The 16,678-nt window shown below is 39.3% G+C and overlaps 1 protein-coding gene across 2 annotated transcripts in view; it reads right to left on the bottom strand.

Annotated features, from left to right (window-relative positions):
• Positions 1-16,678, bottom strand: part of KAT2B (lysine acetyltransferase 2B) — a 115,427-nt gene that overhangs the window by 34,522 nt on the left and 64,227 nt on the right. For both annotated transcript variants that reach the window (XM_039480281.2, XM_039480282.2), the window contains exons 6-8: positions 9,894-10,085; positions 6,631-6,737; positions 1,706-1,831 (exon numbers count right to left, since the gene is read on the bottom strand). In XM_039480281.2, coding sequence (XP_039336215.1) covers positions 1,706-1,831; positions 6,631-6,737; positions 9,894-10,085 — 425 coding nt within the window. The remainder of the gene's footprint in view (positions 1-1,705; positions 1,832-6,630; positions 6,738-9,893; positions 10,086-16,678) is intronic.

The following is a 16,678-nucleotide window of genomic DNA, read 5'->3' as shown; positions in this document are numbered from 1 at the left end:
TTTTTTTTACTGACATAAATGTTACTGACATAACATTTATTTATTTTTACAGGTAAATTTTTTAAATTTTTAAGATGTGCAAATCTAATTTATTTCCTCACATGTGAACCCCACTGCTATCTCGATATAACATTCTCCATACAGCATTCTCACTATCTTTAGTTGAAAAGGAGCAGAACAATATAAAGTAACTTGATTGTAAAGATTCTTCCAGAAATATTACAAATTATTTACTAAATGGCTTTTGTTGAGTTATTTTTTTTTTTTTGAGTTCTTATCTTTACAACTCTTTTGTTGTTTTCTGAGACAAGTAATGATATTTTCAGACATTTGACCAATAAGTCCTCAAATTCCATGATTTCCTAAGAGTAATGCTGCAAACTATTTCATAGTTGGGGTTTGTACTTGATATGCCCTCTGTCTGTTAGACTTAATAGTGTTTATGATTTAAAAAAAAAAAAAAAAATCTGAGGCTGAATCCAAGCTCACTGGTAAAGACTTTCTGCATTGATTAGTGATATCTCCCTTGGAAGTGAAAGGGAATGATGGCATATGCTAAATATTTGGTACTTCTTAAATTATAAAGTCCTCTTCTTTCCCTCTTTCATGGTATTTCTTTTATTTAAAATTTTGGTCATATCCAAGATTTGTCTGATGTCAAGTCTGTGAATGGAAATGCAACCTTCAAAACATTCTATAACTGCAAAATGCTTCTAGGATTAAAAGGCATTTTTGCCCATGTGGTAGATTACATTAATGGCCAAATTCTTTACCCTCTTGGTATCTATACTCTTTGCCATATGACTTTGCAGTTATTCCTACGAAAAAAATAGACTACATGTTTCCACTGCTCTACCCCTCGACTCTGAGTTCAACCATGTGACTTGGTTTGGATGACAGAATGAGGCAGAAGTCAGCAGGGCCTGGTGGCTCACACCTGCAATCTCAGCACTTCGGGAGGCCGAGGTGGGTGGATCACTTGAGATCATGAGTTCAAGACCAGGCCTGGCCAATATGGCAAAACCCCACCTCCACTAAAAATACAAAAATTAGCCAGGTGTGGTGGCAGGTACCTGTAATACAGCTACTTGGGAGGCTGAGGCAGGAGAATCACTTAAACCCAGGAGGTCTAGGTTGCAGTGAGCTAAGACCGCACCACTACACTCCAGCCTGGGTGACAGAGTGAGATTCCATCTCAAAAAAAAGAAAAGAAAAGAAAAAAAGAATGTGGCAGAAGTGACGGTTTACAAGTTCCAAGCCTAGGCTTCAAGAGACTGTGTGGTTCTTCCTGCCCTCTGTCATCACAAGAAGTACATGTTCTGGGTGGTCCCAGGAAAATGATGAGAAATACATGGAGCAGAGTTGCTTCAGCTTAAGTGTTCTAGCCAAGCCAAACCCAAAACAGAGATTCTCATCAATGGGTAACTTGCAAGCAAGCCCAGTCAAGACTGAGTGAGACTAGCTGAAATCAGGCAACTCTCAGGAAACACACCAAATGAGTGAACTATGACAATAAGTTATTACAGTTTTAAGACAGCAATAACTAACCAGTATAGCTAAAAGCCTAATACAAAGTGATTTCTAGCCATTAAAATCCAGGACACACACAATCTGTAGTTTGTCTAAGTCTACCTTTTTCATTCCTCAGGTAATGGAGCTCCTGGGGCAAGTCACAGCCCTCTCTTACCCCCTCTTAAGAGCTTACCTGGGTTTGCCTCAAGTCCAGAAGAGGCTTTGCAGGCAGGACTGCTGCTCCCTGCATTTGGCTGCTCAAGGGAAGATGAGGTTGAATTGTATGAAATTGTCCCAGCCACGGGAGGTGGACTGATAACTGCCCAGGCAAAAGGAGAAGGTATTAGATGACTGACTCCTTTCTTAGGCAACAAAAAACCAAGTGCACGTTGAGACCACCCCATTCCTACCCAATGCCACAAAATAAATCATCTCTAAAACATAAGCTAGAAGGAATCAAGATTATAAAGACAGTAGGGATTATAATTCATTAAATAAATATATAAGTCCATATTGATAAAATAATAAATGAATAAATAAATAAATAAGTGGAGATGAGGCAAAGCTCTTCCTTACAGAAGAATACCAACAAAGAAATAGGGAAGAAATGATGGCAGTTAGAAAAAAAAAAACACTGTTTGGCAGCCACCATATGAAAACTGATTTGGGGAAGATCATGTGTGTAGGCTAAACCCTGTGAGTATAATTTTGATGAAGACAGGGTATTTCTACAGTCTCAAGATATCTCCCCACAAAAGTATTTTTTTATTAAAAAGGAAAGGTGGTAATACTGCAGTGGAGAAAGCTGGTGACCACCACCAGAATCATGTGATCAAACTTAACACTAACGATGACGGGACAAGCCAACATCACATGCCTTCTGATGCAATGGAAAAATTACTGAGACAACAGGCAAAAACAGAAGACAGCCTACAGCTTAGATAACAATACTATATCAACGTTAAATTTGCTGACAGGAAACTATCCTGTTTTTATGTTAGAGAATATATGAGAAACATCAAAATTAGTAAAGGGGCATGAGATTTATAAATTTCAACTAATTTAGCAGAAAAATACATATTTATTTTTGGAATTTAGTGGGAAAAAATATATATTTATGTCTCCACTAATTTAGTGGAACAAATATATATTTATTTATGTTATAAATTTTTTATTTATAAGTGTGTATTATATATCTCTTTTTCTTTTTTTCTCTCTGTACTCCTCCCCTAAGTTTTATATATATATATACTAATTTAGAAGAAAAAAATTATATATTTATATATAACATATAAATAAAATATATATTACATATGTAAATTTATTGGTATATTATAAAAATATTTTTTCTCCTAAATTATATATATATAACAGTATATATGTGTGTGTGTGTGTGTGTGTGTGTGTGTGTGTGTGTGTGTTTATAAAACAGTATATATAAAAACCTTAGGGGGGCCGGGTGCAGTGGCTCACGCCTGTAATCCCAGCACTTTGGGAGGCCAAGGTGGGTGGATCACAAGGTCAAGAGATCGAGACCATCCTGGTCAACATGGTGAAACCCCATCTCTACTAAAAATACAAAAAATTAGCTGGGCATGGTGGCGCATGCCTGTAATCCCAGCTACTCAGGAGGCTGAGGCAGGAGAATTGCCTGAGCCCAGGAGGCGGAGGTTGCGGTGAGCCGAGATCGTGCCATTGCACTCCAGCCTGGGTAACAAGAGCGAAACTCCGTTTCAAAAAAAAAAAAAAAAAAAAAAAAACCCTTACGGGAGGAGGAGAAAGAGAGAAAAAAAAGGAAGAGAGAGGGCTAGAGAAAGGGTAATAAGCAAAAATGGTAAGATGTGAACAACTGCTTTATAATTGGGTAAAGCATACAAAACATACAGGGTTTCTTTGTTCTCTTCTTGTAAGTCTACTATGAGTTTCAGAGTATTTCCACACAAAAAGGTTTTTTTGTTTTTGTTTTTTAGAAAAGGCCATTGTACAGAGTAGGATGCTGCTTTGCTGGCTGTATTGCTGACTGGTAGCTGATGAGATGAGAGGTGATGAGGGGTGCAGACATTCTCAGTAACACTGTTCACATACAGGACCCAGCATGGCAGTACAGACAACTGTCACACAGAATATCCATCTAAGTTTCAACACAGCCGCAGTTCAGTCAACAGCGGACATTCCCAACAGCCAAGAAGGCAATAAAATAAGTAAACTAAGCAAGAGAGATACCAATCCATAGCACTTCTAAGAGAATAGCTGGTGGTTTGTCAAAAATCAGAATATACTGAAGTGCCAAGCTCTATGATTTTTTTTCTCCCAACATATAGGACTTCTGAATTTCAAACCATACTGGAGTGATTCTGAACAAAGAGAAAGCTCTGGTGATTCAGAAGACATCTGAGTATGTTGTAAAGCTTCAGATCCATCCTTAAGAATGTCATTTATTACAGTTGCATCGATGCGCAGACATGCCAATTAAGCAGATGATTACACTCTTCTTTTCCCCCAAGAGAACACACTGCAATTACAGTAGAACAAGAGAAGATAGCCCGCTTCTGCTGGCTTCAGGTAACACTAAAGTGTACAATCCAACTTAACTTGGTGACAACTTTAGCCATAGAAAAAAGAATAGAACTCCCATAGGGTCACAGACCACCTCTCGCTTCTCCATCCTTTACTATGACAGATAGCAATGTGGCTGAAAGTTGAGCAGATGGAAGAATTTTGAGCAAACAAGGGTCAAAGCGGGTTTTCACACCGAAAGAAGTCCTCTCCACAGACCCGCCAGAGGAGAACTATGTTGATTCTGCCAAATAATTTTGGTCTCCCACTACCTGAAGAATGAAACTGTTCTTCACTCATTCCTTCCACACTGTATGCTATACATTGGCAATGCACACCAAGACAGTGCGATGTAGTGGTTAGAGTTCTGGCTCTCTTAATACAGTGAAACATTCAGGAATTAGATAAGGATGTAAAACCCAATTCCATCACTTACAAAGTCTATCTTGGGCAATTTGTTGCTCCTCCTTGAGCTTCTATTTCCTCAACTATATAAAGGAGATCATAATTCCAACTTCCCAGGCTTTGTGAAAAGGCTTAAAGATCTCAAGGAAGCTTCTTAGCCAAGTACTTAATAAATGGATCAGTTAGTATTACGACAAAACTGGTTCTCTGACCATCAAAAAGCTGCATTCACAGGAGATAAAAGACATACTGAAACAATGGGGCTAGAATAATATGACGTGAGTATAGTCTAACAAAGTCATTCTCAAATGTTGCTGCACATTAAAATTACCTGGGGAACTTTTAAAAGTCCTAATATCCAGACCATACCCCAGGCCAATAATCTCATGGTCTCTTGGAATGGCACTCAGAAACCAGTACCCAGTGCATTTCAAATCTCCATGGGTGATTCCATTGTGCAGCCATGTTTGAGAACCAAGGATAGGATATATTCAAGGCTCTGTGAAAGTCTGGAAGAAAAAAGATCCAGCCCTTGCTAGAGAGGATGGGAGAACTTAGAAAAGAATCTGTAGAAGAAATGCCATTTGAAAGTTAAGTGAGGTCAAACCAAAGGTAAAGTGAATAGCAAGCACAAAGGGAGCAACGCAAAGGATATACCCAGTAACCACAGAGAACGTGTCCACTAAGTGCTGACTGCTCAACTGCAGAGGAAACATGTAACAGGTGCAGACAGGCCCAAAGCACTACTGGTTTTGGACCAGAGATACATGAAATTACGACCTCAGGTTAAAAAAAAAAAAAAAAAAAAAAAAAGAACACAATGTTTTTGACATGTTTTTGGTAATGAGCTCAAACAAAAACAGGATGAGTCAAATAAAATTCTTCATTCACAGTACTTTGGTTTGTAGGGATTTAGTTACATCTATATCTAAATTGGAACTCTAGATGAAAACCTTTTTAAAAAACCACCTCTCAAATGCACTATGCTGAGTTAAAGTTGTCAGTCTCAAAAAGCTATCTACTATATGATTCCACTCATATGACATTCTGGAAAAGGCAAAACTATAGGAACAAAGAAACAGATCACTGCTTGCCAGAGCTGGAGGTAGGACTGTGAATGCACTACAGAGAGGTACAAGGGAATCCATCTGGAGGGATGCCTCTGTTCTATATTTCGATGGTAACTAATGATGATTACTCAGGTACCTGTGTTTGTCAAAACACAGTAGAGTGAAGAGAGTATATTTTACCATATATATAAATTATACTTCAATTTTGTTTTTAAAGCAAGAATAATTTTTTTCTTTGCTGAAGGCATTAGAAGCAATGCTCACACATTGTTACACATTGACCTAGAGCACTACAAAAAACTCTTGACATCAAAATTCTGCATCCTGTCTTTCCCCATGACCAGATATAAACTATTTTGGCATTTCTTGCCAAACCTCTCCACAGAGTCTTTCTAGTGTCAAAGGCAGGAATTCAGATCCTCTTTCTGGGATCATTGTGACTCCAGAAGGCACCTGTCTTCTTTCCTCACAAAATGCCAACTGATACCACTGGCTGATTTAAGCAACAGCAAGGATGCCCTGCCCCACTGGGAAGTATTTCACATCCTGAAACTCAAGACTGCCATCTTTCACTCATTATCCACCATTATACTTGGTGGTAATTTGATGTACAAAACACACATCATAGATTAAGAGGTCAGACTGAGACTTGATTCCTAGGTGTATCTAGCCATCGACTGAGACTGTAAGTGTGTTTGAAAACAGCCAGCATCTGACTACAGAGCTAAGCTGTCTGGTATTTTACGCCTACTTTTTTTTTTTTTCCACCTACTTTGGTAGAAAAAGGCCTCCTATTAAATTGAAATGTGCAAGCTAAGCAAATCCTATTGTTGTTGTTGTTGTCAACTATTTGGTCTGCACCTGCGTTCTTCATTAATAGAAAGACAATTGCAAGATTTTGGTTTGCACCTGCTTTCCTCTCATTAACAGGGATGCAGATGCAAGATCTGCCAAAGTGTTTGCTTTTTGGCTGGCTCTAGGCTTCAATCTCCTGATGAAAAACAGAAATAAATGCAGAGTGAGCTGCAACTTATACTTCAGGTTGGCCTTCCTGGTTGTTCTCTGACTTATGTAAAAGGAAACTTACCTGTTTGGATGCCTAGCTGGCTGGTTCTGGAAGAAGCTGAGAGAAAATCCTGATCCCAGATGGGAGAGTTTTGACTATAAACTTCTTCTTCTAACATGGACAGAAATCTAGACACAAAAGTAAAAGCAATAAGATTTTTTTAAAACTACTGTAAAAACAATAGCCTTAATCATCTGTGGCAATCACCTTAACATCAGTGAATCAAACCTTCCATCAGAAATAGAATGAAAAATTATGACTCAAATTATGATTTAGTTGGGCAGCCCTGGTATACTCAAATACAGAAATGCATTTATACAGACTTTTACTTTTTGAATCCTGTATAGTTTAATACAACATAGTATACAGACACATTAATTACATCAATGGAAATGCATTAATCTTCCTCAGTGAATCTCAGAGCACGATTTCAGCCCTCCATATAGCTGCACTGTCACTGTCATTACCATCACAAAAGTTACTAATATTTATTGAGTGCTTGCTTTGTGCATGCACTGCTCTAAGAACGTCTTACTGTGAATCTTCACATCAACCCTATGAGTTATATATTCTGTTTTTATTTGTCACGCACATATCTAGCTCTTACTATATAATAGGCAGTGTTGTAAGTGGTTGATGTTCATTAACTCACTTGATCTTCATAACAACCCTATGGATAGAATTCATATCCATTTACAGATAAAGAAACCAGGGTACAGAGAAGTTAAATAACTGGATCAAATTCCCACAACTAGTAAATGGCAGGATCCCGATTGGAACCAGTGATTAACTACTATGCTAACTTTAAACCAATGGATCTCAAGTTTTGGCAACCCATAGAAATCATCTAGAAACCTCGTTAGAAATAGAGATGTTTATCAGAATAGGGTAGGTGATTTTAAAAGAATAAAAAAATTAAAAGAGAAAAAAGAAATACAGATACCTAAGTCCCTCTGAGATTTACAGAGTATTTTTTGCCAATAAATGTGGGAAGAAACAAAAATATCTAAAACCACTAAAAATAGTTCAGAGTGGTGACGCTATCAGTGGTCTTCATTTTTTTCCCTGAACCAAATTTTCTTCACTTTTAGACTGAAATATAGATACTACACTTAAAAAAAAAAAAAAAAAAAAAAAACTTCGTGAATAGGTGGATGGGGAAAGAGGCACATTTTAAAGCCAGGCAGAAAAAGTGGCAGCACATATGAAGAAAAGGAAGATAAGAATGTAAGCCCTGAAAATGCATCTGGGAATTGCAGAGACCTCCCTGGGTGCTGGGAACCAGGTCCCAGCTCTCACTCTGAAACAGCGCCCAAGACTCAAATAACAACTCAGGCTTTAATACGTGTGGTTCTTCTGCCAAAACTGTACGTATAAATCCCCAACAGCCTTAAATGTTGTCATATTCAGTGAAAAGGGATTTAAAAGGAGAAGTGGGTGGTAGTTTTACCCCACCATTAGTAATAGAGAAGAAAAGAAGGCAGCATTGATGTTTTTACCTCCTAGCATAAGCATGCCAGAACTATGGGCTGAGGGAACAAAACACGCTATAATTAGCAACTATCTGCAAGAAGCAAAATGAACTTGTTATGGGAAAAAAACGCTATTATGCAGAGTAACTAAAATTTCTCTTTAAACACCGTAACAGGTGTTTATTATTATCAGGAACGGAGACGTCTTCTTTGTCCCTGGACTCGGAGACAGAATGACAACTATCATCTGAAAACATAAAATGCTGCTTATATGGCAAATGTAACTGATAAGTTTTAAAAAATTGCTTCAATCTCTAAGGAAATGAGCTTACATTAGTTAAAAGACAGACACTGAAATATATCAGTGTGCCCTAATTTCATAACCCATTTTAGGGGCAACATCCAAACTGCAGTTTAAGTGCCTCAGAATCTTCTTCCACCGAGGACAACTAAATGTTCATGTCATGAGTTAGTTTCATGTACTGGTTCCCTAAAGAAAAATTTGACAAGCAGGTTGCTGAAATAGATGTACAAATATTGGGTGTTCAGCTAAAGCCCATCAGAATTACCCAGGATATCTACCTAAGGTTTAGAATTTGGGTTAAATTGCCGTGGAATCTTCAGTCAATTTCTATCAGAAAATCATTTTGTTGTTGCTTTGAACCCAACTTACTGTTATGAATTAAAACAATTTGTCTAAGTAGAGTTTTAATTCATAACAGTAAGTTATGAATTAAATTAACAATAAGTTATGAATTATTCATAGCAATAAGTTATGAATAATACTATCAATACTATCTCAATAACAAAAAATCAAGTTTCTCAAACAAAACAGTGTTTCATCAATCTTTGATCAAAGAATATCTCTTCTCAAATTCTATTCTCTATATCAGCAGTTCAGAATGGCATGGGAAAGAAAGGCTATATCACACCTAGACAGTTTTTTCAAATTATGCCTTTTACCTTCCCAACCAAGCGCTGATCTAGGCAGAATGACAACCACAAAATGAACTGTCTCATTCATTTCTCGCTGTTACTGCTCCATGAGAAGTCGTCCACTGCACCCTTGGACTATCTCACCAGCAACCAATCTCCTAGCTTAAATTTTTGGTTCCTAGCATTAAAAATGCATTTCCAAGGCCAATAGTGCAGCTCTGCAACTCTCTATTGCTTTGAGGCATTTCTTCCCTTTGAAAATACTTAAATGATTATTTATGCCTTGGAGCTTTGGCAGATGCAAGAAGCAAGGGGCACCAAAGTATGCATATTCTACGAGAAACTGAGTATAGAGGTTCAAAGGTCATGCTGAAGGAGGTCTCTATTCCTCTCCATCCCTGCTTTTGCAGTGTAGTTTCCAAACAAGTCTACTATAGCTGACACAGGGATGGTTCACCAGTGCTTAGAAAAAGAGAAATTGAATGGGGAAAAAAAAAAGCTACTTGAGTTATTTTGCACCATTTCTGAGTAGCTGGAAAATGTAGCTACACATTCTCCCTGATCCTCCTAGAGCTTCCTGGCAGCTGAATATACAAAAGAAAGCACTGACCATTCTATGAAAGTCAAAGACAATGACTCAGGTAGGATAAGGAGGGGATAAGGGAGCAATGAGGGCAGTCAATCCAACATCAGGCTAACAAATGGGCTGGAAAACACCCAAGAAGATTCACAAAGGGAACTGAGGGTCCTTTCTCCCTCCTCCTTTGAATGCTTTTTTCTATCATTCCTGATCTTGTTACTTAGCAAGCTTTGGCATTGTATTTAGCAACCTCAAACTCTGAGATCAAACAAAGACCAGCAAAAACTCTCCCTTACTTTGGGAAATGGGTGAGGATTAGAGTTCGTTTTTCAAGAGGCAGTTTATCTTTTTCTTGTCTTGCTTGTTCCAGGAGTTGTCGCCTCATAACGGTGAAGACCGAGCGAAGCAATGTTCTCCCAAACACCTGTGTGGTTTCATACCGAGGTAGACTGTCGCAGAACTGTGGAACGTTGCAGTAACACAGCCACCTGCAACAAGAAAAGTCAAGCATCATCGACATCCTGTAAACCCCCAGATCACTAACCATATCCAGTTAGGTTCATCTCATACTATTAACCACAGCAGAAAAAACTAGGCCTGCAATAACAAGCAACAATAGCCCTAATGCAAGTGGCTTGCCCTTACACCACCACTTGTGACTAATTCTGTTGAAATCAATCTATTCTGCAGCATCTGCAGTGAGTCCTGGAGTCGAACAGCAGCTGGAATCAAATTCCTGCTGTGCCACTTAACTAGCTGCATAGCTTTCAAAATTCAATTACGTTATTTAGCCTCTCTTTCCTTACCTGTAAAATGGGGACAACAATAATACCTACTTCATTGGGTTCTGGTGAGCATTAAATGAAATATTATATATAAAGTGAATACTATAACTGGAGTTTCTGGCACATTAACGGTAGTTTAAATAAAAGAAAAAATAAAGGAAAAGCTGAGGAAGCCCCTTTTTTGAAAGAATCAGAATTCACCACTTAGTCCTTTGAGTAAAATGTAAGATTTATTTAAAATGCCTACACAGCACTCATCGTAGCTTTGGTGGGAAGATAGCGATCTTTGGAACCATTTAAAACTCAGTCAAAATGCAGGAAGTAGTAAGTTTCCACCATCTGTCGCCTAGGTACATTTTTCAATGACTCAAACTCAAAGTCAAAAATGCACCTCAGAATCATTGCACGAGGCTGGAGGAAGACCCAGACCAGAGGGAAGCCAGGAGTTTTCTTGAGATCTGACCACAGTTTGAGGGTACACTGACAATAAAGGTCATCTAATTTAGAAAGTGCATTCAGCCAACATACAGTGGAGAGTGAAAGTGTAGTCAAAAACAAACCTCTTTTATTTTGTTTTCTTTCTTTTCTGAGATAGAGTCTCAATGTATCGCCCGACCTGGAGTGCAGTGGTGTGATCTCAGCTCACTGCAACCTCCATCTCCTGGGCTCAAGTGACCCTCCCACATCAGCCTGCCGAACAGCTGAGACTACAGGCATGCGCCACCACACCTGGCTAATATTTTTGAATTTTTTGTAAAGACAGGGTTTTACCATGTTGCCCAGGCTTGTCTCGAACTCCTGGACTAAAAAGATCCACCCACCTCAGCTTCCCAAAGTGCTGAGATTATAGGCATGAGCCACCAAACTCAGCCATATCTCTTTTTAATCTCCCAGAAGTGAAAGATGAATTTCCCAGGACCCAGTAACAAAAATATAACAGTAGTAGCCATGAAAGGTGGCACCAAACCAGGAAAAGGTCAAAAAGCGCTATTTCACGGATTTGTATTCCTTGAGAGCAGACCCAAATCATCCTTTTCTAGGAAAAGACTGCCTTCCAAAAATCAGACGTCTTCCCCATGCACTTTCCTTTTCTCCTTTAAAAATGGGAGGCACTTCTTCAATGTGCCCAAGTTGCTACAAAAAGCTCTCCATGAACGCTGAGCCCCTTAATGAAGAGAGGAATAATACAAATTTATTCAACCTCCTGACTTTTAAATCTTATTCTGTATTATAAAATATTTCTCCTGTATACGTGCTTATGGTGGCTGTGGCAGCAGTTCACCTTTGGAGAAAAAAAAAAAACTTTCATTAGTGTTAGTTCATCTCCCTGGATTCAAAATTAACCTAAAATTTCTGCTACCATTTCTATTTCTTCTCAACTTTTTTCCTTTAATAACTTACACCCAAATGTCATTTATGTTTACAATACTGAAGTGGGTATCTTAAGTGTTAATGTCATCTCTTGTCTCAAACTGTGATCTTGGTAGCAAAAAAAAATTAGAAAGTGCATTTATTTTGTAATTCATAAGGAGCTTCACATAGAAATTCATTGCTTTCAAAGCCAATTCTTTGCCAGATGTTAGTCTGTGGCAACTTAATTAGACTAAAAGAGTATTTGGGGCTAGCTGGGCATGCCATGGTGGCTCATGCCAGTCTCCCAGAGCTATGGGAGGCTCAAGCAGAAAGACTGCTTGAGCCCAGGAGTGCGAGACCAGCCTGGGCAACAGCGTAAGACCCCAATCTCTACAAAAAGTTTAAAAATTAGCCAGATGTACTGGCACATGCCTACAGTCCCAGCTACTTGGGAGGCTGAGGAGGTAGGATCGCTTGAACCTAGGAGTTCTAGACTGCACTGAGCTCATAGCTCAGTGCCACTGCAATGCAGCCTGGGTGACAGACTGACAGAATGAGACACTGAAACGCCATCTATCTATCATCTATCTATCTATCTATCTATCTATCTATCTATCTATCTATCTATCTGTGGCTGAGGGGAAGTCAGATCCCAAATAACTAGTAATGAAACTATAAATGTAGAGTTAAAAGTCACAAATCTTCCTATCAGAAGTTCAAATGGTGAGACTTAGGCAACCACAGGACTACCTGTAAGACTTAGTCCTGTCTTTCATGTCTTGGTTAACAATGGGAATACATTCTGAGAAATGAGTCAGGTGATTTTATCACAGTGCAAACACTGGAGAGTGTACTCACACAAACCTAGAGGGTAGAACCTACCATATACTTGGCCCCTAGGCTCTATGGCAGAGGTCTCCAACCTTTTTGGCACCAGGGATTGGTTTCATGAGAGACAATGTTTCCATGACTGGGGAGGAGGAGGGATGGTTTCCAGATGAAACAAACTGTTCTACCCCAGATCATCAGGCATTAGACTCTCGGAAGGAATACATAACCTAGATCCCTCACAAGCAGAGTTCACAATAGGGTTCACGCTCCTATGAGAATCTAATGCCACCACTGATCTGACAGGAGGTGGAGCTCAGGCTGCAATGCTCACTCGCCCACCACTTACTTCCTGCTGTGCGGGCCGGTTCCTAAAGAACTACGGGCCCATGGCGGTCCATGGCCCAGCGTTTGGGGACCCCTGCTCTATGCTGCAAACCTGTACAGCATTTTACTGTACTGAATACTACAAGCAACTGTAACATAATGGTAAATAATTGTGTATCTAAATATATCTAAACACACAAAAGTACAGCAAAAGTTTGGTATAATCTTACAGGACTACTGTCATTATATGTGGTCCACTGTTAACTAAAACATTGTTATGCAGAACACGACTAAATTTTAAAAATAACAAAATATATCCAATCTTCTGCAATGAAAAATTTAAAGATTTATTGTCCAGTAAAGCTTTCAGTGATGATGGGGATGGTTCTATGTCTGCGCTATCCAATACAGTAGTCACCAGCCACTGGTAGCTACTGAGCACTTGAAATGTGGCTAGCACAACTGAGAAGTTTAATTTTTTATTTTATTTAATCAATTTCAATTTTACTTTTAAATGGAAGCAGTGTAAAATGTTTTTCCATTAAATACAACTTGATTATTCTAGTAGGACTCCATTTAGGTTTAATTGTTTAAAATTTAGCCACTGAAAGATGTGTGAAAACTACACACAGAATTTGGCCAGGTGCAGTGGCTCACACCTTAATCCCAGGACTTTGGGAGGTTGAGGCAGGTGGATCACCTGAGGTCAAGAGTTCAAGACCACCCTGGGGAACATGATGAAACCCCATTTCTAGTAAAAATATAAACATTAACCAGGCATGGCAGCAGGTGCCTGTAGTCCCCACTACTCGGGAGGCTGAGGCAGGAGAATTGCCTGAACCTGAAAGGCAGAGGTTGCAGTGAGCTGAGATCATACCACTACACTCCAGCCTGGGCAATAGAGCAAGACTCCATCTCAAAAAAAAAGGAAAAAGCAAAATAAATGCTGGATTTGGAGGACTCAGTACCACCAAAAAAGTAAACATACATTCTTAATAATTTTTTACATTGGTTACAAGGTGAAACAATATTTTTGCAACTGTTTGTGTGTTTGTTTTTGAGACAGAGTGTTGCTCTGTGGTCTAGGCTGGAGTGCGGTGGCATGATCTTGACTCTCCGTAACATCTGCCTCCCAATTCAAGTGATTCTCCTGTCTCAGCCTTCCAAGTAGCTGAGATTACAGGCACGTGCCACCACACCTGGCTAATTTTTGTATTTAATATAAAAACATAAAAATAATATATTATTGGCCAGGTGTGGTGGCTCACACCTGTAATCCCAGCACTTTTGGGAGGCCAAGGCAGGCAGATCACTTGAGCTCAGAAGTCATGACAAGACTGGCCAACATGGTGAAACCTCGTCTCTACGAAAAACACAAAAATTAGCCAAGTATGGTGGCGCATGCCTATAATCCCAGCTACTCGGGGAGTGGAGGCAGGAGAATCGCTTGAACCCAGGAGGCAGAGGTTGCAGTGAGCCAAGATTGCACCACTGCTCCATCCTGGGTTACACAGCAAGACTCCATCTCAAAATATATATATTTAATTATACATAGACATATGTATAATTAAAAACAATTTCCTGTATCTATTCATTTTATATGTAGCTACTAGAAAATTTTAAATTACACATTGGCTTGCATTTTGGCTCATATCATAAATCTATCGGACAGTGCTGATTTAGAGTCTAAAGGGCATTTCCATCTGAGGAGAGATCTACAGACTTCTAAGGCTCTAAGACTGACATTTCTTCTGCTATAAAGATGATAGGTTATAAATATTACCACAAAATCACAAAAAGTTATCCAAAATTGTTTAACAGGTTATTCAATCTTCCCAGGGTAGAAGAAGACAGCATAGATTGTTACTAGCTAGTAAAAATTTTCAAGTAATAGGTTCTCATTCATTTCCTCAGAGTCATTTTATAGACCTCGATTTATACTTTTCAGTTTTTTCTTAACTTCCAAGATTAATCTTATTTTGTAATCTGTAAAATACACAGTAGATAAGAAGGAGGCTGAGTCTGTGTGTGTGTGTGTGTGTGTGTGTGTGTGTGTGTGTATGTGAGAGAGAAACAGAGTGAGTGTGTGTGTGTCTGTGCATACGTGTGTGTGTATTTCTGGTGTTTTTTTTAACAAATTGATATTATTACTGCACGTAATGAGACAAAAAGAAAGAAATGAACATGCATGGGCATATGCATTCTTCCAAAGAGATAACTGTAGGAAAAGATTTTACCTACATGACAGATTTCAGGTCTACCGAAAAGAAGAAAATGATAGTTTATTCATTTTGTATGTCTAATAAAGATGGTAATTGCATGCTATTTTCTGACTCCCAGATTTTTCACACCATCATGATGATCTGTAATCTCTGTGAATAGAATTAAACAATGTGAATACAGAAGACCGTATCATTCTACTGACTTGCTGAACTGAAAATCCTCTGGTTTTCAGGAATAAACTGACCTGCCCTAGTTCACAGGGACTGAGGGCCAGTTACTATTCAAGTCCAGACTAGACGTCAGATCTCCTGTCTCCCAGTGTTCTTTCCATGCTTCCTGATAAATTCTGTTCTCGACTTACATGTCTAGTAATGAATGCTCAGTGCACACGACAATAGGCTAAATGTCACAGAATAATGGCTATATAAAACTGTTTCCCCAAAAACAAGTTAGTTCGAGCTAACCTGCTATGTATTTTCTGTTTTTTTTTTTTTTTTAAAGACAGGGTCTTGCTCTGTCGCCCAGGCTGGAATGCAGTGGTAGGATCATGGATGGCTCCATGCAGCCTTGACCTCCCGGGCTCAAGCAATCCTCCCACCTCAGTCTCCAGAGTAGCTGGGACCACAGGCACACGCCACCACACCCAGCTAGTTTTGTTTTTTTTTTTTAAGAGATGAGGTCTCACTCTGTTGCCCAGGCTGGGCTTGAACTCCTGGGCTCAAGTGATCCTCCCACCTCAGCCTCCCAAAGTTGCTGGGATTACAGGCATGAGCTACTGCACCCAGCCTCTCTGTATTCTTTTTTTTTTTTTGAGACGGAGTTTTGCTCTTGTTACCCGGGCTGGAGTGCAATGGCACCATCTCGGCTCACCGCAACCTCCGCCTCCTGGGTCAGGCAATTCTCCTGCCTCAGCCTCCTGAGTAGCTGGGATTACAGGCACGCGCCACCATGCCCAGCTAATTTTTTTTGTATTTTTAGTAGAGACAGGGTTTCACCATGTTGACCAGGATGGTCTCGATCTCTTGACCTCGTGATCCACCTGCCTCGGCCTCCCAAAGTGCTGGGATTACAGGCTTGAGCCACCGCGCCCGACCGCCTCTCTATATTCTTATGAAACATCTCCCAAATGTGGGAGTAAGCTTTAACTTTCAGAAGTTCTACACAACTCAAAATCTAAGACTAATTACTTGCCACTTTCCTTCAGCAGACTGTTGGTCAGCTGTATTTTAAGAAGTCATAACCTCTGACACTTTCTTTTCAGGTTATTTCTTCATGGAATTATATTAGTGTACTATCGTGAAATTCAGAAACTTCAAAATATTTGCCCACTTTTTTTTCTAAAACCATAATGCTTTCTGGGAGTACATATAATGTACAGTTAACATACACTTATATAAGAATATATAGGCTGGACGTGGTGGCTCATACCTGTTATCCCAGCACTTTGGAAGGATGAGGCAGGCAGATCACCTGAGGTTAGGAGTTCGAGACCAGTCTGGCCCACATGGCAAAACCCCATCTCTACTAAAAATGAAAAAATTAGCTAGGCATGGTAGAGCACACCT

Source organism: Saimiri boliviensis, chromosome 9, assembly GCF_048565385.1.
Source record: "Saimiri boliviensis isolate mSaiBol1 chromosome 9, mSaiBol1.pri, whole genome shotgun sequence".
Classification (NCBI taxonomy): Eukaryota; Metazoa; Chordata; class Mammalia; order Primates; family Cebidae; genus Saimiri; species Saimiri boliviensis.
Note: the sequence above shows the minus strand (reverse complement) of the source record. Positions and strands in the feature narration are given on the sequence as shown.